The sequence below is a fragment of the Chrysemys picta genome, chromosome 1, assembly GCF_011386835.1.
Source record: "Chrysemys picta bellii isolate R12L10 chromosome 1, ASM1138683v2, whole genome shotgun sequence".
Taxonomy (NCBI): Eukaryota; Metazoa; Chordata; order Testudines; family Emydidae; genus Chrysemys; species Chrysemys picta.
The window spans coordinates 199,410,075-199,437,011 of NC_088791.1; the positions used below are offsets into that span (position 1 = coordinate 199,410,075).

Genomic DNA, 26,937 nt, shown 5'->3' on the forward strand with positions numbered 1-26,937 from the left:
TAAGAACCCACAGGGGTTGAGAGGGTCTGGGGCTCAGAGTGAGGAGCAAACCCAGACCCCTCCCCTGCTTCCCTCCTCTACCACCTTCCCGGGCCACTAGCTGGGACCTCGGCGCCCAAGAGCAGGGGCAAGGGGTAGCATCTTAGCGCCCCTTCTCCCCCCTCTCCCCCCTCTCCCAGCCAAGAAAAGCGCAGGACCCACCATGCTAACATCAGCCATCTTGCCACAGTACTTATATAATAAAATCCGTCTGTATGTGGATTTCAAAATCTCTCTTTTAAACCAGAAATGTTGGTTTCAGAGGGGAAGAAACTTCCAAGAAAAGCCTAGGCTTAGAGCAAGGACAACATACATACTTTGATAGCTGCCAAGGAAAAGGCTCAAACACCCAGTGCCTGGGTGTTGCTGAGATTCAGTGATCGCAGCATATCTCCTGGAGCCACTCAATTATCCTGACAGCAGGCTGACTGGAAACCCTTTTGCTTTTAAGGGGCCCTAGTTTTGCAGGGCGTGTGTATTTCTCTTTGCCTCGAGCTACTGACGATCCAACCCCAAGTTCCTAAACTAATCCTAAATAACTTCAGTATAACACTCCCAAAGGGGCAATGGGAGCCAGACACTAGGTAAGATCAATTCTGAGCAGCTGAGATCAGTTTTTGGAGAGGACTAGAGCCATAGCCTGAGCCCCAGGTGTGCACACAAAATTAGAAGAGCTAGATTATTTTGTAAAATGCTGCGGGTGTTTTAGGGGGAGTTGCATCATGGGAACCCCTGGCTCAAATGACCCCAAATCTGGACCCCTTCACCACCATGAGACACAGTAAATTTCAAGGCATTCTGAGTCAGCATATGGATTCTCAAGCACTTAGAATAGTCTTTTAAACGATAAAAGAGACTAAACCTTAACTATAATAGAGTTGCCACTCCACTATAATCACTTGTGTTGAGTGGATTTCCTTACTGCCGGCAAACAATATTCTGACCTCAGGAAACTCTGATGATAACAATTTTTTTAAGCAGTAAAAATTATGACTGGACTTCTCTGAGTATTTTCTTTATTTCTGACAAGTGTCAAAAAGCCACCTTTTAGTAGTTGGTAAAAAAAGCAAACTAAACCTAGACTTTTAAATTTATGTATCCTGCTTGCCTTTTTTTTTTTTTTTCCTTCCCCAGTCTGATTGAGCCATTTCTGCATCTGCTAATGAAGGAAGTCATACACCCAGAAAGTAATGCTCCCAATGGGATAAAATTCCATTTTATTGACATCTATCTGGAAGAACTGGCTAAAGCTGGAGCCAAGGAGGTAGAAAACACACAATTCTCTTTGTGATTATTATTGCTGTATTATACAACCATCTCTTATCAGTGTTTTTAAATCCTCGTTTATTGATATTTAATTGTTTTAAATATAAACTCATTAACACTGAAGACATTTCTGAAATCCTGTTTCCTTATCACTATTTATGCTGCTAAGTTTTGCATTTCTCCAAGCTTGGACAAGGAACATAGATTGGTCACTTTCCAATTCTCACACTCTGCTACAATTGGTCCAATTGTAAATATAATGAGGGAATCTTTTTTATTTTGATTCCCTCCTTTTTTTTCTTTGGGGGGAAAAAAGAAAACCCAATTGTTGTTTCTGTTGGGATTTTTAAAATTCTCATCACTCTTTTCTTTTATAAAAATTCACTTTGAGCCCATACTTGACCTGACCGTTTAACCACGTGTTGTAGAGATTCAGAAATATAATTTTAAAACTGTTTTCAATGACTTGGGCACTACTGGATTCAGACATGTGCATTTTGATAGACTGCCCCATAAAGAACAAATTACACAATTTGCCAGGTACCAGCAATATCTTTAATTTAGTTTGCCTGTTATCTCTTTCAGTATAGATCTTCCTCTCTCTTACTTAAGTCTTACTGGCTAATGCAAAGCAGCAGAATTTTGCAGCAGTCTAAAGTCTGATTCTACAGCACCTGCTGTGGAATTCTGCTGCAGGAATCTGAATTCTGCTGACCATTTCATTACTACTTGAAATCCCTCCCCATAATGTCGTTCTTCTTAGCCTGCTAGGGAGGAGTCCCTGCAGCCCCAATATACTAATTCGTAGCCTTTGCTTTGCTAGTCCATATATGGTGCTGCTGGCAGATGCCCTCCTGGTAACTATTTTCTCTTTAACAGACAAGATGTGCTTATTAGCAGTTTTGTAGCTGTGCTCTCTAAAGAAGAGACAGCAGAATGCAATGGGTGGCCCAGCAGGCAATTCTGTTGGCAGGTGTAGGCAATGCGGGGGGGGGGGGGGGGGGGGGAAGCTTCTGTAGCAGGGGACAATGTCTACAATCAGGGCTCTAATTCAGCAACAGTTCCTCCAGCCCCAGAATTGCATAAGGTTCATAAGGCCTATGACTGAGACTTTCAAAACAGTCTAAGGGATTTAGATTAATTGTAATGAAAGATGTGTGTAAATCCCCTAGACTGCTTTGAAAGTCTCAGCCTATATTCCTATGTTGAGCTTAGCAAAGGGATCAGATCTTATGGTTCATTACTATTTTGTTAGATGGTCTTTAGGTTAAGGTCTGCAAGTCAGAAGACACCCAGGATTTAGTGTGCTGCAGACTTCCTTTGTGACCTTCGGCTGACTCACTTAACTTTTTCCTCTGTCTCATTTTGCCATCTGTGAATTGAGGATCAAGTGCATATTGTGCAGTTTAATAAATCGATGTGTACAAAGCACTCTGTTTCTATAGTGCGTCTATCAGATATCTCGGTGGTGGTGCTGAAGTGTTACTCGTGTCAATTTTAGTGGGGGGAAAACAATGAAAAGTGCTGGCGTGTAGCCTCTTAGAAAGATCTCCTACCTCACAATCTACAATGCTTGCTCTACTATACTAAGTCTTTCTGTCTCCTAATCTCATAGCTCACAGCAGACCAGAATCTCAAGTTTATTGAACCATTCTGCAAAATTGCTGCCAAATCTAAAGAGTAAGTTTGATGGATAAATATTGGATTTTCCATTTTATTTATTTATTTAGTCTAAGATCTAGGAAGTTCTTGAAATGCCATTTCAAAAGATAATAAACAAATGGACTGAAGCAAAGCAAAGAACATAATAAAGTTCAGGTCATAGAGAAACTACTGCCTGGGCAGGCCTTTGTGGCTAGCTTAACTCACCTTTATGTTCCTCAAAACCATAAGTGAAGTGGTGTGTAAATATAGGAACCACCTATACCTGTGTTTATAGAGTACCTAACACAACAGAGCCCTGACTCTGATCTGGTGCTATTGGAATATAAAATATTAATTAATAAACCAAGCAAAGTCTCCAAGCTATAACATTGGAAGAACCAAATACGAAACTGGAAAATCTGTTTGGAGTTAAGCAACTGGTTTAAGTAATTGGTGACTTTTTTCCCCAAAGTTAGATGCATCTCTCTCTCTCTCTCTCTCCTTGTCTCACCGTCTTCAAAGTGTTTTAAATGTAAATGGGAAGGAAAAGGGGCTTTTAACACTTTGCGTGTGTTCCCTCCCACTCTCATCCTTTTTTATATAATACAGTCGTCACCTGATGCAGGCAGTAGCCAGGGGTATCTTTGAAGCCATTGTGGATCAGTCCCCTTTTGCCATTGAAGATCTAATGAAAGAATTGAAAACAAGCTGTGATGGCGATGTTGAGCTGTCCGAGGGAGATGAAGCTGAAAACAAGGAGCCACTAGTGACCAAAGGTGAGGAAGAAGTGATGAAAATTTAGCCCAGACTTTAAAGAAATACGGTAACTATTGCCAAGATCCAAATATGTATCCCACCTCTTAAAAATACCATTCCTACTCTCAGCCAACTTAGGGCACGCAGGTGATACAGGAACAGCAAATCTTGCTTCTGTTCTCTTCGGGTTATCTAGTAGACAAAGTAACCATATACTAGTCAATTACAAACATATTAGTGCTCCCTTTATATACCAGGCCATACGGTTCCACATTTCAGTCTACTTACAGCAACAACCGTAGAGAACCCAGGACTGTCCAAAAACTAGTATTTTGTGGCAATGCTCTAGGAGGGAATTGCTCCAAGCTATTTCTTCTACTATGGGGATGGTCATTTCAAAGACCCAGAAACAATACTGCTGTTCTGAATTGCTTTTTCATCCTTAGAACTAAAACGCTTGGATATAAATGGGTATGTATCATTCCCAATATAAAGAGCAGGTAACTGAGGTGTAGAGCATCTGCATTAGCTTCCGAAGGTAACACAGAATGTCTGTGCTAGAGGAAGGAAAAATATCAAGGTCTCCTGACTCACCCCTATGCTCATATGCTAAATGATACCTGCATCCCATCTCCCTGCTTGTGGGGAGAGTTTCATAGCTCAAGTACTCCTCTTATTCTACTGTATTGGACAGCGCTTTCCCCCATTCTTTCCGACTGATCTTTAAAATCTTTTTTGTGTAATAACAGACAAACGTTTATCAAAAAAATCTGCACTGGGCATTGAAGTGCAAGAGGACCTTTCTGAAAATGCTGACGAAAACATTGGTCCTGTTCTCCAGGTTTGTGCCTTGCTTCCTTCATGTTAACATGATATCTCCATGAATAATCCTAGGCCTTTTTTATTTGTCACTTACTGGATAGTGGAGACATCACCAGTCGAATAATAAGGTACACATCTCTTAGGGTATGTCTACACTGCAAGTAAAATCTCGTGGCTGGCCCAGGCCAGCTGAGTCAGGCTGCAGGGCTGTTTAATTGCAGTGTAGACTTCTGGGCTTGGGCTGGAGCCTGGGCTGTAGGACCTACAAGGCGGGAGGGTCCCAGAGCTCAGGGTATGGCCCAAGCTGGAACATCCGCACCACAATTAAACAGCCCCGCAAGCCCCTGTGAGCTGCCACAGGCCAGCCATGGGTTTTTAATTACAGTGTAGACATAGCCTAAATGTCTTCAGCTGAGTGTCATATTAATAACCTATTTCTTGTGAGTAGGTTACAAAACAAATGACAAAAGAGACATACATGTGCCAAATTCTTTTTCTTCTCTGTCCACTGCCCCCTTTTTTCCCCCTTTCACCTCAAGAACAGGGCTGGCACCAGCCGACGAAGCACGTGCTTGGGGCAACAGCTTGTAAGGGGCGTCCAATCTTGGGGGGGGCGCTCGGGGGGTTGTTGCGGGTTTTTTTTTGTTTGTTTGTTTGGCGGGGCGGCGCTCAAGGTTTTTTTTTTGTTCTTTTTGGTTTGGCGGTGCTCGGGGGAGTTTTTAGGGGGGCGGCGCTCGGGGGGATGTTTCGGCGGGGTGGCGCGGTGCTTGGGGGGGGTGTTTCGGTGGGGCGGTGCGGCGCTTGGGGGGGGTGTTACGGCGACAGCGCGGTGGCGCCTTTTTTTTTTTTTTTTTTTTTGCTTGGGGTGGCAAAAAAGTTAGAGCTGGCCCTGCTCAAGAGGTACCAAAAAAGTTGCTAAAAGCATATTGTGTTCTGTCTGTCCCAGGAGTCAGCATATCCCTTACTGATGTTGACAGCACAAGTGATAGGGTGGGAGGGTACACAGGAGATGGGGCTGGGCACTAAAACGCGTGACAGATCTTATGAACTTGTTGGAACAAACTGCTGGGATCCAGGATTATGCTACAACAGAGATGCCTCATGTTCTTGTGTTGGGCTATGGCTCTTAAGCAGGGACTAAAATGTTGCACACTTATTTGTTTGCTTTTTCCTTCTGAATGAGAGTCCAGTTTAGAAGTATTCTGAAAAAATATTATTTGAATGCTTCATTGTAATGTAATGTTTTTGTAGCCATGTTTATCCCAGGGTATGAGAGAGACCAGGTGGATAAGGTAGTATCTTTTATTGGACCAATTTCTCTTGGTGGAAGACACAAGTGTTCAAGCTACACAGAGCTCTTAGGTTGTCTCTTCAACCAACAGAAGTGGGTCCAATAAGATATTACCTCACCCACCTGGTTTCTCCCATTGTTATGTAGTCAGACAAAACCCATTCATAAAGCTAGCATGTGCATTCGGGAGTTGAATCTTGGCAGAGATCAAGTGTAGTGGAAGGAATTGGAAGTAGTAAAAAGCATATGCTGCTTGAAGTATTTATAACATCAGCTATACTTGGCGGTTCATTATGATAGCCTAACAAAGATACTGTATTGTGCTTGCTTTCTTTTGGCAGTTTAACTACAAAGCTGTTGCTGACAGACTCTTTGAATTGGCCAGCAGAAAAAATACACCTGCCTTTAACAGAAAACGTCTGTACAAATTGGTCAAAAAGTGAGTTCTCTTGAAACAAAGCTCAGTATGATGATTTGTCTAAATAGACTTGACATCCTGTTTCCCCAACCCCCTCTACTGCTAGTGTCCACATCAAGAGATTGCTATCCTTTTAATGAAAGTGTTTCTGCAGTGAATTTACTGTCCAGCGCATTCCTACTTGGCCCAGATATCTTAGAAAGAAGACGTTGCTTACAGTATGTGGTAATATGGGTATAAAATCTCTGTCAGACATGGATATATGTATGGGTCTGAGACCGATTTTGGTTTTGATTTTGTGTTTTTCAAAGATTCCTAGACACTAGAGTTGGAAGGGATTTGAGTTGTCTTGTCTGTACTTCGTATCAGTTTAGGATTGTTCCCTGCGTTGCATTGTCAAGCGCTTTGTCTTGTATAGTTCTAAGTATTTCAAGATCAGGCCAGGGCCGGCTCCAGGCACCAGCCTACCAAGCACGTGCTTGGGGCGGCACCTGGAGGGGGGACGGCGCTCCGGCCGGCCGGGGAGAGCGGGGCCCTGGCCGGGCTCTCCGCCCGCCTCCGGCGCTCCGGCCGGTCGGGGAGAGTGGGGCCCTGGCCGGGCTTGCCGCCCCGTCCAAGCTCGCCGCCCTCCTCCCGGCGCTCCGGCCGGTCGGGGAGAGCGGGGCCCCGGCCGGGCTCGCCGCCCTCCTCCCGGCGCTCCGGCCGGTCGGGGAGAGCGGAGCCCCGGCCGGGCTCGCCGCCCTCCTCCCGGCGCTCCCCGGGGGGGGGGGGGGGGGGGCACGAAGAGGGGGGCGGCGGGAGGCTTTTTTGCCCGGGGCAGCAAAAAAGCCAGAGCCAGCCCTGGATCAGGCTTCCACGCCTTCACTTTGCAGATTACTCCACCCTCGCTTAAATTATGCAGTATTTGAACATCACTGTGCTCAAACTGCAGGGGAGGGGAGCGGCAGTGTTAAATCGCACTCTTGCCAAGACTTCTTCAGTAGTTTGGCTTTGAGTTGCTGGAGTTCTGAGGCAGATTTCTTGGTGAGCTAGCGTTTTGTAGCCCTCCGATGTATTATGCTTTCCTCAAAAGTGGGAAGTGTGCATCAAAAATGCAGTAACGTGGTGACATTTCAGTTAAATATTGTAACAGTAAGACTTTTTTTTTTTTTTTAACTTTTTCAGGTTCCAGGACCTAGCAGAAGGTGAGAATTGAGCATCAAAAAAGAAGCACTTTTATTCTGCTAAATGATTCATCCTGTTCTCAGTGTAGATTTGCAGTGAATGTTGTCTTCGTGTGTTGTTTTTACATATATTTGAAGGATATTAGTTTCAGAGGTTATTGCTGTGATGTGGTTTTCTCATTAGGAGGTATAACTTGCTCAGATTCACAAAGGAAGTCAGGTCCCCATATCTTAGGCCTGGTCGCCACTAAGCCCCCACTTCGGACTAAGGTACGCAAATTCAGCTACGTTAATAACGTAGCTGAATTCGAAGTACCTTAGTCCGAAATTACCACAGGTCCAGACGCGGCAGGGAGGCTCCCCCGTCGATGCCGCGTACTCCTCTCACCGAGCTGGAGTACCGGCGTCGACGGCGAGCACTTCCGGGATCGATTTATCGCGTCTAAACCAGACGCGATAAATCGATCCCAGAACATCGATTGCCTGCTGCCGGACCCTCCGGTAAGTGTAGACATACCCTAATGCTTCACAACTTGGGGCAGCATTGTAATTTTATAAGCCGAGGTCTTGCCTTTCTATTCAAATGCTTTGCTTCTTAAGTGAGAAACACGATCAGTTTGATTCAGAATCATGAAGAAACCGCACACTTCTGTGCACATTTCTTTGCAGTGCTTTAAACGTACTGATAGACAAGTGGAGTGGGGAATCAGTGTTTGTGCCCCTTGTGCCGTATGTGAACACAGAAACTACTTGGGGGGGAAAGGGGATATTTTCAGACGTCTCATCAGACTTTTTGCTCAACAGGAATCTTCCCACAAGATGATTTCCCTGAAGATGTTTCTACAGATGAAGATGACGATACATTCAGCAGGGGCAGGCGAAAGAAAAAAGTTGTCAAATCTGTGGAGAAAGCCAAGCTGGAAAAAGAGAAAGGTAGTAGGCAAAGCTAGGGAAGTGAGACCACTCTCACCAGTCCGTAGGTATGTCTACACTGCAGCGGTGAGTGAGTCTCCTAGTCTGCGTAGATGGACTCAGCCTAGCAGGGCTCAAGCTAGAAATAGATGTGTGGTTCACTGAGACTCTGGTTCTCAAGCCTAGGGGGTCCGGTGGGTTTGAGAGACTGAGCTGCAGTGCTCACACTTCTCTTTTTAGCACGCTAGCTCAAACCCTGCTAGTACAAGTTTGTCTACCCAAGCTGGAAGGCTTGCTCCCAGCTGCAGAACAGACATACCTAGTGTGGCTTGGCAACATAACAGGCGGAGGTTGTTTAAGTGAGTGATCAGTTGCTTGGGATTCACCAGTTTCTGAGTCTCATTGCAATGAAGGGTAAAGGTTGAAATCTTGACCTCATTGAAGTCAACAGGAATTTTGCCATTGACGTCAGTGGAGCTAGGATTTCACCCAGTGGAGCGGCAGATTGGGAAGAAGCTCTGCTTTGCCTTTACCCAGTCAAGCAGCACTATGGGTATTTACTGTGAAAGCAAGAACATCTCTGTCCCCTTGAAAGAGGAATGCCATTAGAACATTAGCAATTAGGGGGAATGTCTGGAAGAGAGGAATGGAAATAAGCTATCTAGGAGGCTTTACAGCTGTTTCTACCATCAGGGTTTGCATTTACATTGCTACAAGCTTAATGTTCTTCAAGAAAATCTACCAGAGTCAGCTGACACATGAGCTGCCTTTTAATGGGTTTACCAGCAGGAAGGCCTCCAAGAGAGAGCACCTTGACGGGGTGGAGATATTACTACATTAGAACTACTCATGGGCAACTGCTGGCAACCCAGCAGTAACATGAAAAAAGGCAAGAAAAGCATTAATAGGCCTGGAAAAAATGATATGGACTCTGTGGCCGTACGTGCAGTAAAGATTTAGGGATGTAAGGAAAGCAACTCCTCTATTGCAGTTGTCTTTTCATTTTATGTTTGGGTTAAATGTTGCTGCTTTCCGATTTTGCCTCCTTGCAGAGAAGGATGGAAAAGAGGCATCAAGTACAGAGGAAGATGATGCATCAGGACTCCAGAAGAAGAGGAAGAGGCGGAAGAAGAGGGACTGTCAAATTGCAGACTCCAGCACAGCTGATGGGAGAAGTGAAGAGGGGGTACCTGATGCAGTTGGACCCAAAGAACCTAACAAGGGCAGAGCACCAGAAACTAGTAAAAGAAAAAGAAAAAACAAATCTCTAGACAAAGAGGCAACTGAGACTGGAATTGGGGTAACTGGCAGCGAAGGAGATGGTGACAGCTGTGCACAGGATGCTCGGACTGACGTAATGCAGACTAAAAGGAGACCACTCAAGAAAAAGAACACAAAACTGCAGAAGGTTCATGTAAAACCTGTATCTCAAAATGGACCAGCTAATGCCAATGCCCTGTGGGATGGCAGTGACTGTGCCACTGTAACTACTACCAAGATGGTGAAAAAGAAACAGAAAATGAGGACTGTCTTACTCAATGGCTTATCTGAACAGGCTGCTCTGCAGTCAGAACAGGAAAGCTTGCAGAATAGCCTTACAGGAGACGGGGACTCTGAATCCACACTGCCCCAAAAAGTCAAATGGAAGAAAAAACCTAAGTTGGGCAGTTTAGATGGGCTCAGGGTCTCAAACCAGAAACCACCATCCCTGAAAAAGAAGAGGAAGATCAAGGAGGTGATAAACTCTGTTGAAGTGAAGGGAGTTCTTGAGGCTGCATGCAAGAAAAGCAAAAAGAGTGTAAGCAGAGGGCTCTAATTGCCTTTTGCCTGTGAGGCTTGTTTGAATTCAGTATGAGCTGAGTGGTTTATGGGATTTTTTTTTTACATGTGTTAAATTCCCCTTGTCAAGGGATACCAATATCAATTGGGAATTAAGGCAGTGGGAGGGTCCCATGTGTATATTTCACCACTCAGGAATGTCATGGATCTGAATCTAAGGTGGGGACTTTCATTGCTCATAGTGCTTCCATGATTACTTGTGTGAATGGGCCAAATTCTTGGAAGGAGGGCATTGCATCCAATGCTGTGCTCAACTTGTTCGTGGCCAGGAGGCCATCTCTGATGCAGCAATAATAGTTCCTTGCAACAATTTATGGTCATTTTGTTTTTTGCCCCTACACCCTCCCTTGTGGGTAAGTGGAGGCAGTCTGAATTTAGAAAGCATTTAAGGTCCAAAAATACTTTGCAGGTTATGACTTAGACAACACTGCAGGAATCCTGGCAGTTTTTCCTTGAAATATTCAGAGTTTTTTCCTTAATGAAAATTATTGAATATTTACAAGTTATATATTTTCATTTTGTTTACTGATGTATTTCAAACATTTTAGTCCAAGTTTTGCACCTCACACCATTCTTTTTGTCTTTGCTGTGGTTCAAAGGAAACTATTCTGCAAACATTTATGCACGTTCTTTGTTCCTCTGCCTTAAAAACCAGGCTACTTAAGTACTGTGTATGCCTTGGTTACACACCAATTTAAACAAGTTTTAATACACATCTTTAGTTAAACCTGTGCAAATTTGTGTATAGACGAGGACTAATGGTATAGTCCTTGGAGGACTAATAACTCATACATATGATACTGTTAGAAAGTTTCCAGAGCTTTTTATATGTAATACTGTGATAATTTTTTTTTAAAGGGCTATGTGTTCAGAGAATGAGTGCTTCATGATAGTATTGGAAATTGGCATTTCCAAATTGCAAATCTCACATTTCTGCCATTGGAGAGTTTGCAAAATATTGGATCTTTAAACCTATCTCTGGTGCAGAACTAAATACTGCTTCACTCCTTTATGATGTACAAAGACGGATTCCCCTTTTTTAAAATCTTGTTTTAAATTGTGTAATATCAAGTTCTCACTTCTCTGTCGTTGATGGAGGAGGTTAGAACTCAAGAATGATGTCCCGCAAAGCTGTATCCTGAATTGCAAATTGCCCTGCTTCCAGCAGAGAGGAGTTGGAGATGTTTTGAGTCTTGGTTTCCCAAGCATGAAAAATTTCGAGAATCGGAAGAAGCTAACTCTATACATCATAAAAGAACAGGAAAGGGCAAAACCATGAATGTTCAGAATTGCTTCACAGTTTGCCTGCTAAAATTGGGAAGCTAAGACTTCTGCATTGTTTAAAGTGGAGCATAATTTTATTAGTTCAGGTCCCAGTGGCCATGAGATTCAGATTGCGTTGAAAAGGGACCCCTCTGATCTCCACCAACTTTTATTTATTTGTATATTTTTAAAATAATCTAAACTAACATTACTCAGTTTGTCTATGAGGAGAGGGCAGCCACTCAGTGGCCAGTGCTCTGCCAGAGACTTTGGTTTCGTTCCTGGTAGCTTTCTTGGTCCCCAGGCTAAAATGTATTGTTTGCGTATTCAGACCCTAGAGAGGAAAGCATGCTTTGTATTTCTCAGTAGCATCCTGTCCACATCTCTGTCCATCCAGCTAAAGGAGTAGAGTTAAACAGACCCAGAAGCAATCCCATGTAATCCTTGACCCTAGTGGGGCAGAGGGAAAAGGGAAAGCTTCAGAGCTCCCAGATGGACATAGAAGGGAGTAGGGGAACCTTGTGCTCCTGAAAATAATGCCATTATCTGGACCCTGACAGGGAACTTACAAGTTCCCTTCACCTTCCAGAACTCCGTCAATGCACCTCCTCTTCCCATTCAACAGTCTTGCTATTCCAGCGCTGACCTTTCTTGAACAGAGACTTCCAATCATGCAAACTTATGAGGCATTTTTGTAATGGCGGCAAATGTTAACCAGGGGACTAACAAGTGACCACTAACTAGCATTCATTCATGACGAGTGACCATTGTTTAACTATGGCCACCACTGGCAAATGGCTAGCACTAACCCTAGGACCCTCTATTTCTCAGTTAGCTGCTGCTCTTTCTCACGCTGAGTAAACTTTTGATTTATTTTTCCCCTCATAGGAGGTTGGTGGCACTCTCACTCCATTAAAGAAAACGAAGGCAAAGACAGGGAATGACTTTGTGAAATTTGAAAAAACAACTTTACCAAAGCCGGTGTTCTTCAGGAAAGCCAAAGGCAGCCTCTCTTCAACCAGAGCCTCCATGCAGGTAAAGTGACCCTGATTTGGTCTGCCAAAATTGGGGGGTTGCCTTACGTATGGCTCACGGAACTCCATGATGTGGCTCATGGCCACCCGCATCTGAAAACAGCTTACCCAGCTTACCCAGATGCGGGTCTCAGCCTGTGATACTCCATCTGGATCACACCAGTGTCTCAATCTAGTTTTGCTGGGACCTATAGTCTCCATAGACAGCATCTATGACTGTGGAAGGGCAGCTATTGTCTGCTCCATCCTGTGCAAACTAGATGTGGCCCTGCGGCTCCTGACAAATTCTCAGCACTGTTCATACTTGATAAAAGTTTGGGAACCCTAACCTCAATGAAAACGGGTCTGGAGCTCTTCAGCAGATAGAGTTGTGATTGCCATGGGGTTTTTAATTGTCCATTCAAGAATTTAATCTATATACATATATTTCCTCTCCCCTCCTCCCCCGCCCCCCGCGCCCCTACACACAAAAGCAAAGCTGTCAATGTGAGCAGTTTAAACTCTTCAAAAGTAATATTATGTAACTTGTTGCTTGTATGTGGCTGGATTATCTGCCATCTGAGTTGATCAGAATGATCATCCCCACAGTTGCAACATCATCTATCTGGGTTGCTCTTGCTGGTGGTTGTCTTCCTTTTCAGGGGGTAAGGTGGAAAGTGAAGCCTCTGTCTACGTCTAACCAAACTCTGCCACCACTTTAGTCTCCTCTGTCCCCTTCTCCCCCAAGAAACTGCACTAATCTTCTCGACACCTAATCTGCCTAAGATAGGCAGTTTTAAAATAATTAAAAAAAAATAAAATAACCAAACAAACCCCTTGAGTAGTGTAAGCTGATTCAGACATATTTCCTAAGGCTGACAAATTGGGATGGTGACATCTTTCATTGTTTAAAAGAAATCCCTCTTGTCTAAAGTGTAGTTTTGAGGGTTTACATTATTTTGAGAATAATAAAAGAACAAATAATTATTGCTCTTACAGATGGGCTCTGCGGTTTTTGCAGTTCTTTCTTTTCATGGAAGCTTGTAACAGAAGAGGTCTTCTGAAACCGCCAACTTGTTTCCATACAAGCCTCTTAAACTTTCTCTCAATCTTTCTAAGCCTATTAAAATTATGCTTTGTAACACCCTCGTAGCTGGGTGGGCTAAGAGTGCTGTGAGGCCAGCGTACTTAACATCTGGGAGGAAAGACAATCTTCTCGATTGTTGGCGAGCTATCTAGTCAACTTTAAGAAATATCATTCCTTCTTGTCCATTACGATGGTGGCTGCTAAGCAAAGGCTGCGATGCCCAGGCCTTTAAGGTGGGGAGGGCATCTACAACAAGGGAAGAAACTGGGACTCCTCAGAGTTCCAGCAGGGAAGCAGACGTAATGTTGCCTCAAATCAGTCTTTATCTGCCATCTTCATTTTATTCTGTAGTTAAACAAGCTGCAATGTTCCAGCTCCAAAAAAGTCACCTTTGGATTGAATAAGAACATGACTGCAGGTGAGTTTAATGTGTCTCCTAAATTAAGGAAATATATCCTACACGAACCTACTATAAGGTGGGTGGACAACTGGTTGGAAAGCCATTCTTAAAGATTAGTTATCAATGGTTCACAGTCAAGCTGGACGGGCATATCAAGTAGGGTCCCGCATGGATCTGTCCTGTGTCCGGTTCTATTCAATATCCTTATAAATTATTTGGATAATAGTATAGAGAGCACACTTATAAAGTTTGCAGACGATACCAAGCTGGGAGCAGTTGCAAGTGCTTTGGAGGGCAGGGTTAGAATTCAAATTGATAAACTGGAGAAAAAGGATGAAATTCAATAAGGATCAAATGCACTTAGGGGGGAGTAATCAATTGCACAAATACAAAATGGGAAATTGCTTAGGAGGGAGTACTGCAGAAAGGGATCTGGGGGTTATATTGGATCACAAACTAAATATGAGTTGTCACTGTAACACTGTTGCAGAAAAATCAAAGATCATTCTGGGATATATTAGCAGGAGTGTTGTAAGCAAGATATGACAAGTAATTCTTCCACTCTACTCAGCACTGAGAAGACCTCAACTGGAGTACTGTGTCCAGTTTTGGACTCCACTCTTCAGGAAAGATGTGGACAAATTGGAGAAAGTCCAGAGAAGAGCAACAAAAATGATTAAAGGTTCTAGAAAACATGAGCTATGAGGAAAGATTGAAAAAATTGTGTTTGTTTAGTTTGGAGTAGAGAAGACTGATGGGGATATGATAAGTGTTCAAGTTCATAAAAGGCTGTTTTAAAGAGAAGGGTGATAAATTGTTCTCCTGTTCCATTGAGGTCAGGACAAGACGTAATGGGTTTACATTGCAGGAGGGGAAATTTAGGTTAAACATTAGGAACAATTTCCTAACAGTTAAGCACTGGAACAAATTACCTAGGGAGGTTGTGAAATCTCTGTCAAACCTGTTCTTAAAAACCTCCAATGACGAACACCTGTCAGGGATGGTCTAGGTAATACTTAATCCCCTGCACTGCGGAAGGATTGGACTAGATGACCTATTGAAGTTCTGTCCAGTCTGACATTTCTGTGATTTTGTGAAGCTCCTCGTCTTCAAGGCAGGGGAATCACCATTATTACGGAAAAATTCCAGTTTTACTTTGGCTGCCTCTACTGACCATGATATTAACAAATAATTATCCCCACACACAAACTCTTACATGTTCATACTTTTCTTGGGGACTATTGATGTGTATAAAATTGAAATTGATTTCTAATGTAATAAGGCAAGGTATCCATTTTCTTACCTTTCCGTCCCTCTCTAAGATGTAGACCACATCTTATTATTTCAGCACTGGAGTAGCAGACTCTGTATATTTTACCACAGTAAGTGTGTGTGCTCATAAACCATCTTAAACCCTACTGCCAGCAATGGTCATCAACCGCTAGGACCATGGGATTTAAACAGTATAAATAGTGCTTGTTCCCTTCCTTCCTTTCAATGAGAAGATGTAAAGTTTGTTAAGAAACCTAGATCAGGGGCTCTCAGTCTCAATTGCATCTTTACAGAGAGATTGTTTTGTGGGCACCCTGCCTCCCACTTACAATCGTGGAATAACTGGCAACTGCAGGAATATGAGGGAAGTATTTAGCTGGCTTTTAACACAATAGAGGATTTGGTAACAAGGAGAGCTGCACCACATGGCCAGCCAGTTCTCTCTGGGTACCACCAGTCAGTCCATGGGTTACAGCTGGAGGTGGTAGCACAACCTAAAGAGAGAGTGATAAGGCACCATCAGGAGCTGGTGATTCAGGCTGACCTCTTCCATACCCCATCCCCGCAAATCTTACGTTTTCGATTTTTGCTAACAGTCTGGATCTCGTGCATTAATGGCAGATTTCCTTGATACCCATTTGGGTGCCAGAGCAATCAGGGAACTGTGGAACTTCCTAAATCTCTCAATGTCTGGATCTCTAATAACTTTGTCCTTTTAACTTTTATTTGACAGAATTTAAAAAGACAGACAAAAGTATCTTAGTGAGCCCAGAAGGAGCCTCACGGGTGGCTTTCAACCCTGAACAAAAGCCTCCCCATGGGGTGCTGAAGTCACCTGGTACACCCACAGCAGAACCCCAGATGAAGAAATCATTTGTAACACCAGCTAAGAAGAGACCAACCGCTATGGACTTCTTTTAAGCTAACTCAGAGTGGCCTACTTTTGTACATGACATTTCAGGAAACTAGAACTTTCTCTGGAGGTATTTTGGACTTCTCTATTTTTTTAAATTGCTCTGAACTGTATATAAAAGGTTCTGATTGTGACCTGTGACGCTGCTGCTTTTACCACCTTTTCAGCTGTACCTTGTGAAGTACCTTGTTCCACGTGTTACAGAAAAGGGATTAAAATGAGAGTCTGCCTAGGTTTCCAAAAGGTGTGGTCTCTCCCCACGACATTCTCAAGAGACTTGCTAGTTAAAGAACTGTTAGGGTCAGTACTTTGAGACTGATTAAGAAAACTTGCTCTTCAAGCTTCCTGACTGTCTTCAGCAGGTCAGGATGTTAAAGAGAAAATGTAGATGTTTAAACCTACTAGGCAGCTGTCAATGTATTTACAGATTTGCTCCTGACTCTGGCCTCGTGTCATTCTGATCACTGGCATTCTGGTTTAGCCTGTTTCTGCTAATGAGCTGTTTAATCGACTTCTGACAATGAAAACCTAGTGTCTGTTTTAATGGACCACTTCACTTTCAGTAGCCTTACTCATGGCATCCAAACGTTTCCATGGATTCGAAATAAAGTAGCTGTTCAGATGATCATTTCATCCATAAACCCCTGATATTGATTGGCCAATCAGCTGCTTATATGCAAACCACATGAATATCTGTAAAACAAGTGCCAAATCTGACTTGTACTTCACTATCACTTGTGGTGCCAGAGTTGGCTCCTCCACATTCTTCCTTTTACCTACTACAACTGAAATAATGCTATCATATTTGAGAAGTCTCTTGTATTTTAATGTTCAGTTCTGTCTTCTTTCCCAAAGAGATTGCAAAAGTTTCAAAACAATCTTTGTTTCCTCCTCTATCAATTGGTGTTACTACATTTGAGCAGAGGTCAGACTTTCATTCACTGAATGAAGTTTATACCATATTAAAGCAAGCTAGATCAGAGTAGTACATCTTTGTTTAGGATACGCATCTCTCTGAAAACCTTGGTGCCTTTAAATACAAGGTAGAGCTTTATAGCCCAAGCAGCTCATAGCTTTTTCTTTAAGATAGAATCAGAAGAATTATTTCTACAGGATTTATTTCTGGTATGTTTTATTCTGCATGGAATACTCAGGTATTCTATGATTATCCCTATCATTTGACTTTGTTTTAATTTCGTTTCTTACTCTTATAACTTCAGTCAAGAATGAGAGAAACTTCTGTAACAGACCATTAATTTATTCTGACAAATTATGATGCAGAAACTATTCTATAATCTGGTGCAGTAGGTCTTTTCTGAAAGACCTACCTATACAAAAAAGAATTTGCACCAGACCTCTGCATTGGACTTCAGTCTTAAAGCACAGTGGAGTGTCAGGACACAGCTATTCATTTAATTTCCCTCCGTTTCCTCTGGGAATCCATAGGCACAGAAAGCCTATATCATTATCTTGTCATATCAAAATGCAGATGTTTACTTTAGCCAGCGGAGTAAATATGTAAAATCTATCTAGAAAGATAGATAGATCCATATCTTTTGACCAGTATTTGGTGCCTGCTGTCCTCTGACGAATAGTTCCAAAAGCTACCAGAATGAAACTGTACCTTCTGAGAAACCAGTTCATTTACAATTTCTCCAAAATGTTTGTATAATTGTAAATTAATGATGGTGCTCAGTGTTAAATGGCTCTTGCTATTACACCAAATTAATGCCAGTCCACGGCTTGTGGTACTGACATAAGAGCTTTAGAAAATCGTTTAGTCCTGCTGTTTGAATGTTACTACTCAGTCAAAATGAAGGACTGAATTTCAGTGGGCTGTATTTTTTGTTATTGATCTGGCTGCTCAATAAAGAACTAAGGAGCATACATCTGACGACAATATTAATGTTTGCTGTTTGGTACATTATTAATTTATAAATATGAGAAATTCTCATTATCGAAGAAAATGACTTCTTCTGAGAAGACAGTGGTGAGTAGGAGTTAACAAGGACTAATCAATAATATGTTGTGCTGTTTATCTTGTACCGTGGGTAAGAAGTCTCTTGTGGAATATGCATAATAGCATTTGTAGGTGCATGGACTTTAATGCATTATGTTTGAGATTCAGTATTCCTCCAAGGATGTAGATGCCACACAATCAGGGGGTTGAACTTGGTGTGTATAGAGATACTGGGGATCAGAAGTTTGAACAAAATGTCTATTTTTTTTTCATCTTTCTGCAAGCATCTTTAAATTATCTCGTCCCTCTTTACTGGTTCTGGATCCTGTGACCAAGTGCTTGTCCAAATGTACTATCTCCCACAGATGCTAAATGGTGTGGGTAAAAATGGCAGTCACTGTTTAATGAATATTGTAGTGATATCATTGCTCATTGGGGCTCATGGATTTATGCATTCTGTGTCTGTACCATTATATTGGTGGAATGTCTTGTAAATATGCATGTGTAATATGTATTTCATTTGCTTCAGTGGTGCCTGGAATTTCATTAAGGACAAGTTTTTAAGAAAACCCCAAAAATTGTCAATTCAATTGCTAGATTAAATTGATTAAATTACCCAGAACATTTCAGTAACGGAAATTCCAGTAAACATTGAAGATAAATAAAAGGAGAAATCAATGCAACATCTGGGATACCCACTGTGCAAACACAATTGTAGTACAAAGAGATGGATTTTTAAAAGAAGTGGGTTCTAATCAGGTTGATATCACTTAATAATTTGATTCCAAATCTGCAGCTGCCAACCCTATTGAGAGTTGAAATAAACAGAAGGATGGAATTAATGTGGTTAAGATTAAAAGGTCAATATTTTGTAATGGGGATCTCTCTTTCTCTCTCCATTTTTTTATAAATCTGGACAACTTTGTACTTGTGAAACTTTTCTGATGGTTTGTAATTCTTTATAATTTTAGATGAACTCAAAAGCACAGAACGAATCCTCTAGGAAAACCTGTTTAAAATTGTATTTAAAATATCTGGCTGTAAAAGCTTTTATTTTTTATCAAAGCTTAAAGCTTTGTGCACTCTTGTTCCTTTTATTCTCTTGTTTCCTGAACATAACTTTTACTGCAGGCAGGAAATTGTTTCTTGCATTACTTTGTGTACATCTTCAACTGCACTGTTAATATAAATATGGATGGTTAAACATTGGATCTTTTAGTCAAGTCCAATAAAACTCATTTCTGTGGATTTTGTATCTTGGAGTGAATTTTTAATTTTTTTTTTTTGGTAGCAACCTGGGGTCTGTTTCCTTTTTTTTGTAATACCCAGAACTGAGGAGGTGCATATTGGAAGTAAAGAAGTTAGTGGCTGAACATGCCTGTCCACATTGGCCGTTGTAATAGGAACCATTGAGTAGATGTCAACAGAAGAATAGACTCCTTAAAAGAAACAAAGTAAGATGCCATAACTACTTGGCAATTAAAACTCCAAGCTGAGGAAGTATTGTGGGAGGAGGTATACCTCAAAGCTATAATCCCTATGCTTCACTCAGATGCCCAAATGGGTAGAGTTGGGCAATGTGATGGTTCTCTGCATATTCTCCAGCAGTAAAACATAATGTATTCAATTACAACGATCACATAAGTACTAAGAATTCCAAGAACTATGCTAAATGCATGCATCTAAGACACTGTCAGGTCACATTTTCCTGACTGAAGAACTAAATCTTCAGTATCTGAGAGATACTGGAAATCTAATTCTTCAGTCACAAAAATGTGATCTGTCCACCCACAGCAACAGGCTGTGGGAGTAATGTAAAAAAATGAATATCCTAAAGAACCCAGGAAGAGTGACTTCTTTCCAAATAAAAACTGTTATAGGCAATAGATCTCTTGCCATGTGAAAGATTAAAAAAATACATTTCTTCAGACTTTAATAAATGTCTTGGGTGGGGTCACAGACGCATGTGACGAAGTGGGTATTCACCCCACGAAAGCTTATGCTCCAATATATCTGTTAGTCTTAAAGGTGCCACAGGACTCTCTGTGTATTTTTCAAGTGACAGCATAACTATTTTAAATATTTTTGCAGTTAAGATTGGAATCTTACTACAGCTGTCCTGGGTTTCATTACTTAATAATAAGGCTGCAAGTTTGTCACAGAGGTCCCAGATTCTGTGACTTTCCGTGATCTCCGTGACTTCTGCAGTGGCCCATGCGCCTGGCTCAGGGGCAGCTCAGGCAGCCCCTGCCCCAGTTGCACCAGCCACTGCTGGGACAGTCTCAGGCCACCGGGGCACCCCCGGGCAGTCCGTCCCCACAAAGTTTTAATCAGGATATGTAGTAAAAGTCATGGACCGGTCACAGGCCATGAATTTTTATTTACTGCCCATGACCTGTTCCCAGAATTGCGGTACCCCTGTTATCTGTCCCTAGAACATATTTATTTGACAATAGTGTACTGGTATCAGGCCTACATAGCCACTGCACTGACTGAAGACTTGGATTTCATGGTTCATGGAATTCAGGTAACAGAACTTGAAAGATATCTGGACCTTCCTGTAACCAGCAGGGATATTTCAGAGGAGCCTGTTCTCCTTTATAAGAATTAACATCAAACATTTGACATATGAAAGTTAAAAGGATGTCAACTCTAAAAACACTGGTCTACAATTTTTGAGAAGTCGTCTGCTTCAGAGATAAAATGTGCTATTTATTATGTATTTTGATGTGCTGAATTCAAATATGACAATTAAAACAACTGATTGGCTACTGTTTCTAAGATATTTAAGTTTTTACATTTTACGTCTATGTATATTGTGTAGATAGTAGAGTTTTAATCATAAATTGTAAACCTAGGTCTTTTCATGTGTTTATGGTTGCTTTACATGATAATATTTCACCTGTTCTGTTTATGTAACACTTTAAAAATCAGCAAAAGGGTTATATAAATAAAATTTATTATGAAACAAAAGGCAAAAAAATATTATGTACATAGTTTAGTCCTATTCAGTGTCTACTTGGCGCTTCTTGGCTTGTCTCTTGTATTCATTAAATGGAGCATCTCTTGTCACTGTCCAGCAATAGCATTGATGGGCTCCATTTGCCCTGATAGCGTTTCTCCATTGTTGCAATGTCCTGGTGAAATCGCTCGCCGTGCTTGTCGCTCACTGCTCCGCAGTTCGGTGGAAAAAAATCTAGATGAGAGTGCAAAAAATGTATCTTTAGTGACCTGTTGCAACCAAGGCTTTTGTATGCCTTGAGGAGGTTTTCCACCAACAACCTGTAGTTGTCTGCCTTGTTGTTTTCGAGAAAATTTATTGCCACTAACTGGAAAGCTTTCCATGCCGTCTTTTCCTTGCCACGCAGTCCATGGTCAAATGCATCATCTCGAAGAAGTTCACGAATCTGAGGACCAACAAAGACACCTTCCTTTATCTTAGCTTCACTTAACCTGGGAAATTTTCCACGGAGGTACTTGAAAGCTGCTTGTGTTTTGTCAAAGGCCTTGACAAAGTTCTTCATCAGACCCAGCTTGATGTGTAAGGGTGGTAACAAAATCTTCCTTGATTCAACAAGTGGTGGATGCTGAACACTTTTCCTCCCAGGCTCCAATGACTGTCAGAGTGGCCAATCTTTCTTGATGTAGTGGAAATCTCTTGCACGACTATCCCATTCGCAGAGAAAACAGCAGTACTTTGTGTATCCAGTCTGCAGACCAAGCAAGAGAGCAACAACCTTCAAATCACCACAAAGTTGCCACTGATGTTGGTCATAGTTTATGCACCTCAAAAGTTGTTTCATGTTGTCATAGGTTTCCTTCATATGGACTGCATGACCAACTGGAATTGATGGCAAAACATTGCCATTATGCAGTAAAACAGCTTTAAGATTCGTCTTCGATGAATCAATGAAGTCTCCACTCATCTGGATCGCGAACGATGTTGAGGGCTGCCATCACACCATCGACGTTTTTGGAGGCTACAAGATCACCTTCCATGAAGAAGAAGGGGATAAGATCCTTTTGACGGTCACGGAACATGGAAACCCTAACATCACCTGCCAGGAGATTCTACTGCTATAGTCTGGAGCCCAACAGCTCTGCCTTACTCTTGGGTAGTTCCAAATCCCTGACAAGGTCATTCAGTTGACCTTGTGTTATGAGGTGTGGTTCAGAGGAGGAGGATGGGAGAAAATGTGGGTCCTGTGACATTGATGGTTCAGGACCAGAAGTTTCATCCTCTTCCTCGTTTGACTCAAGTGAGAATGATTCTGGTGCATCAGGAACCGGCAGTCCTTCTCCGTGGGTACTGGGTGTATAGCTGATGGAATGTTTGGATAATGCACAGTCCACTTTTTCTTCTTTGACAACCTTTCCCAACTGGAGGCACCATGCAGAAGTAACAATTGCTGGTATGATCTGTTGGCTCTCTCCAAATCATTGGCACTGCAAAAGGCATGGATTTCCTTTTCCTGTTCAACCACTGGCCAAGATTTGTTGCACAAGTGTTGCAGCATATGTGTGGGGCCCACCTCTTGTCCTGATCTCCAATTTTGCAGCCAAAATAAAGGTGATAGGCTTTCTTAACCATAGTGGTTATACTGCGCTTTTGTGATGCAAAAGTCACTTCACCACAAACATAGCAGAAGTTATCTGCACTGTTCACACAAGTACGAGGCATCTCTGCTCACTTTGGCTAAACAGAAATGTGTCCCTTTGCAAAATCAAACACTGACAAATAAGAGAGCACGATACTGTATGATTTCTAGAGCTGATATAGGGCAATTTGTTCAGCAGAGTGATGTAAGCTTCGTTATGATTGCATCATCCATGACTTCTAGGAATAACATGATGCAATTCATATTATGTATGATGCAATACCAGCTTCAGATTGCATCATTCATTGTTTTGCCTAAAAAGCAAATATTGTCCAAACCCAGTCATAGATTTATTCATAGATCCAGTCAAAGATGTATTTTAGTCATTTCTCGTTTAAATTGAGATCCCTTCCCTTTATAACTCACTTATCCTCCACCATTCCCAAGTCAAGGGTCGTATATACTGACCCAATAGCATAACTTGACAACTAGAGCCAATCAACAATTTTAAGCATCATTTTCGTTCTCAGTGACCCAGAATTAGTAAAGTTTGACTACATTTATTTCAGAAGCATTTTGGCTGTAGAGCAGTGAAATAACTGGTTGAAAACTTTTTAACTTACTGTTGTTGCAAGTAACCCCTAAGATTAGTAAAACTGAAGGAAGTTAGTGGTGGAGTAACAGGGGAAGAAGTCTGTTTACTTTGTGCATTTGACAGCACTTTGTGCATAGTAATTTTCATTGTTTCCCCGTATAGTGAGTTAACTTGCAGAACAGACCCTACTTCTTATAAGTAGAAGAGTGGAAAACTTATTAAAGATCCTTTAAGACTTTTTTAAATTTCAGGACATACTAGTTACAGGGTTTTTATATCAGGAAAACGGAAAATTAGTTTTCAAAAAATTGAGGTTGACTATGTCCCTTTTAAAGAACGGATATGGATCTCTAGTGGTACTAAACAGCTGCATACATCCTTCTTGCAGTCCTCTCCTCTAAGTGTCTTTTTTTTTTTTTAAGGCACCTGGGAAAAGCAGTTACCTTTCCATAACTGGTGTTCTTCGAGATGTGTTGCTCATGTCTATTCCACAGTAGGTATGCGTGCTCACCACATGCACCGGTGCTGGAAGTTTTTCCCCTACACATCTCGAAGAATACCAGTTACGGAAAGGTAACTGCTTTTTCTTCTTCAAGTGATTGTTTGTGTATATTCCACAGTATGTGATTCCAAGCTATATCTGTTGGAGGTGGGTAGGAGTTCACAAGTTCCCAGGAGGGAGGACGGCCCTGCTGAACCCAGCGTCATTCCTGGTTTGGGAGACGATTGCATAATGCAAGGTGAACGTGTGAACTGAGGACCACGTGGTAGCCCTACAACTGTTCTGGATGGGGATGTGGGCCACGAAGGCAGCCGATGAGGCCTGCGCCCGGGTCAAGTGTGCCCTCACAATGGGTGGCAGGGGAATGTCCGCCAGCTCATAACAGGACCGGATGCACAAAGTGATCCAGTTGGAAAGCCTCTGGGTGGAGATTGGGTGGCCCCTCGCATGCTCAGCTGAGGCGATGAACAGTTGCGAGGACTTTCTGAATGGCTTAGTCCGCTTGAGGTAGAAAGCCAAAGCTCGCCGTATGTCGAGCATGTGGAGGCGGCGTTCCTCAATGCATGTGTGAGGCTTGGGTTAGAGGACTGGTAGAAAAATGTCCTGACTCATGTGGTATGTGGAGACCACCTTAGGGAGGAACGCGGGGTGTGGGCGGAGCTGGACCTTGTCCTTGTGAAAAACCGTGTACAGGGGTTTGGAGGTCAGGGCCCTGAGCTCCGAGACTCGTCTAGCTGACGTGATAGCAACCTGAAATGCCATCTTCCACGAAAGGTGAGACCAGGAGCATGTGGTCAATGGCTCAAACGGGGGCCCCGTGAGACAAGCTAAGACTAGGTTTAAGTCCCACTGTGGAACCAGGGGTCTAGAGTATGGAAAGAGGCATTCCAGACCTTTAAGGAACCAGACAATCATAGCGTGGGAGAACACCGTGTGCCTTTGCACTGGCAGATGGAAGGCCGATATGGCCGCCAGGTACACCTTGACCGACAAGGGCGCCAGGTCCGGGCTCCTCAGATGGAGGAACTAATCAAGGACAAGCTGGATAGGGGCGGACACTGGGGGGACACTGTCGCCCACTTACAGAATCGTGACCACTTAGCCAAGTAAGCACAGCAAGTGGAGGGCCGTCTACTTTCAAGGAGGACGCGCTGAACCTGTTCCGAGCACGCTCTCTCCTCTCCCCCTAGCCGTTGAGCAGCCATGCCATGAGATGAGAGCCGCCAGGTTGGGGTGGAGGAAGCAGCCTTGATCCTGTGAGAGCAGGTCTGGGCGGAGCGGTAACCGCCACGGCGGAGCTACCACCAGGCTCATGAGGGTCCCGTACCAATACTGCTTGGGCCACGCGGGGGCAATCAGGAGGACCTGGGCCTTGTCTAACGTTATCTTTTCCAGGACCCTGCTGATTAGAGGGAACGGGGGAAAAGTGTAGAGGAGCCTACCTGACCAGGACAGGAGAAAGACATCAGAGATAGAGCCCCTTCCCAGGCCTCCCTGGGAGCAGAACAGGGGCCTCGCCGATTCTGTCAAGACGCGAACAGGTCCACCTGGGGCGTTCCCCACCTTCGAAAGAGCCGGTGGGCCACTGCCAGGTGGAGGGACCACTCATGTTGCAAGGAGAAGTCCCTGCTTAGGTGATCCGCCCTCTTGTTCCGGGCACCCGGTAAGTGGAAGGCCTTCAGGTGGATATCGTGGGCTATACAGAAGTCCCACAGCCTGAAGGCTTCATGGCAGAGGGCAGAGGACCGGGTCCCGCCTTGCCTGTTGATATAGAACATGGAGGCCATGTTGTCTGTGAGGATCTTGACTACCTTGCCCTCCAGCGAGCGGAAGGCCATACACGACAGCCGCACCGCCCTTCTGTTCTTTGACATTTATATGTAGGGTCAGGTCTGGAGCCGACCACAGGCCTTGGGTCTGAACGCTCCCCATTGGGTCTGCTGCGGCTTAAATTTAGGTTTAGCCAGAGCCGGGACATATAGCCCCAGTGTCTGGAGGGTCGTGCGGGAGTCCTTCTTGCCATGCAGCCTTGTATCTGTTTCCTCTGCAAACAGGGCTTTCCCATCAAATGGGAGATCCTGCATGGAAGACTGCGCCTCACTGGACAGCCCAGAGAGTAAGAGCCATGATGCCCGTCTCATGGACACCGCTGAGGCCATCGACCGCATGGCCATGTCCGCAGTATCCGAAGCAGCCTGTAGGGAAGCTCGAGCTACCGTTGCCCCTTCCTCCACAAGCGCCTTGAACTCCTTCTTATCACGCTCCTGGAGGGAGTCCTCAAACTTGGGCAGGGAGCCCCACAGATTGAATTCGTACTGGTCCAGGAGAGCCTGGTGGTTTGCCACCCATAACTGGAAGCTCAAAGACTAATAAATTTTTCTTCCGAAAGAGTCCAGTCTCCGAGAGTCTTTGTTCTTTGTGGTCGGGGCTGGCTGACCTTGTCGTTCCCTGTGGTTGACTGACTCGATCACCAGGGAGTTGGGCGTCAGGTGAGTATATAGGTACTCATGCACCTTACCGGGTACGAAGTACTTTCACTCAGACTTTTTTGATGTAGGGGCCAATGAGGCCAGTGTTTGCCACAGGGCATTTGAAATCTTTGCCACCCCTTCATGGAGCAGCAAGACCACCCTGCCTGGTGCTGATGGGGACAACACATTAAACAGGGAGTCCGCAGGCTCTTCCATCTCTGCCTGGAGGTGGAGGCTTTCTGCCACCCTCTTTAAGAGGTCTTGGTGGGCCCTAAAGCCCTGCTGCAGGATGGAGGGGGGCGGGGCCACAATCGCCTCCTCCAGGCAGGGTGAAGAGGCCGGCGCGGTGCCCTGGGTGTCAGCCGGCACCGGAGGATCCACCACCCGGTCGGACTCTGGGCACAGTGCCAAGGACGTACGTCCCACCGACTCCTTCGTTGGGGGTCTGGAGAGGGAGGCCGACGGAGCCTCTCCCTCTGAAGCCCCACCAGGGGCTGCGTCGGAGGCCACGGTGCCCACTGGTACCACTGGGCCAGCCACAACGCTCAATGCCACTGCACTTGCTGTGGCACCGACGGGGCCGGCTGGCATAGGATCCGCTGCTGTCTCTTGACCAAGAGGAGCGGCAATGCCAGGATCTGCGACAGTCATGGGACTGCGATCTCGACGTGGAGGACCGGTACTGATGGCAATAGCTGCTCCGTGAAGAGCCT

General features: G+C 43.7%; 2 protein-coding genes across 4 annotated transcripts in view; one reads left to right on the forward strand and one right to left on the reverse strand.

Annotated features, from left to right (window-relative positions):
• RRP1B (ribosomal RNA processing 1B) overlaps positions 1–19,306 on the forward strand; it is a 34,428-nt gene extending 15,122 nt beyond the window's left edge. The window contains exons 8-18 of one of the 2 annotated variants that reach the window (XM_005306820.4): positions 1,174–1,303; positions 2,921–2,985; positions 3,559–3,725; positions 4,455–4,546; positions 6,160–6,257; positions 7,401–7,420; positions 8,204–8,332; positions 9,364–10,109; positions 12,302–12,448; positions 13,865–13,931; positions 15,919–19,306. In XM_005306820.4, coding sequence (XP_005306877.3) covers positions 1,174–1,303; positions 2,921–2,985; positions 3,559–3,725; positions 4,455–4,546; positions 6,160–6,257; positions 7,401–7,420; positions 8,204–8,332; positions 9,364–10,109; positions 12,302–12,448; positions 13,865–13,931; positions 15,919–16,106 — 1,849 coding nt within the window. In that variant the 3' untranslated portion in view covers positions 16,107–19,306. The remainder of the gene's footprint in view (positions 1–1,173; positions 1,304–2,920; positions 2,986–3,558; positions 3,726–4,454; positions 4,547–6,159; positions 6,258–7,400; positions 7,421–8,203; positions 8,333–9,363; positions 10,110–12,301; positions 12,449–13,864; positions 13,932–15,918) is intronic. The other variant, XM_042860631.2, reaches the window with a different exon arrangement.
• Positions 1–26,937, reverse strand: part of HSF2BP (heat shock transcription factor 2 binding protein) — a 133,573-nt gene that overhangs the window by 63,494 nt on the left and 43,142 nt on the right. The window lies entirely within an intron of this gene.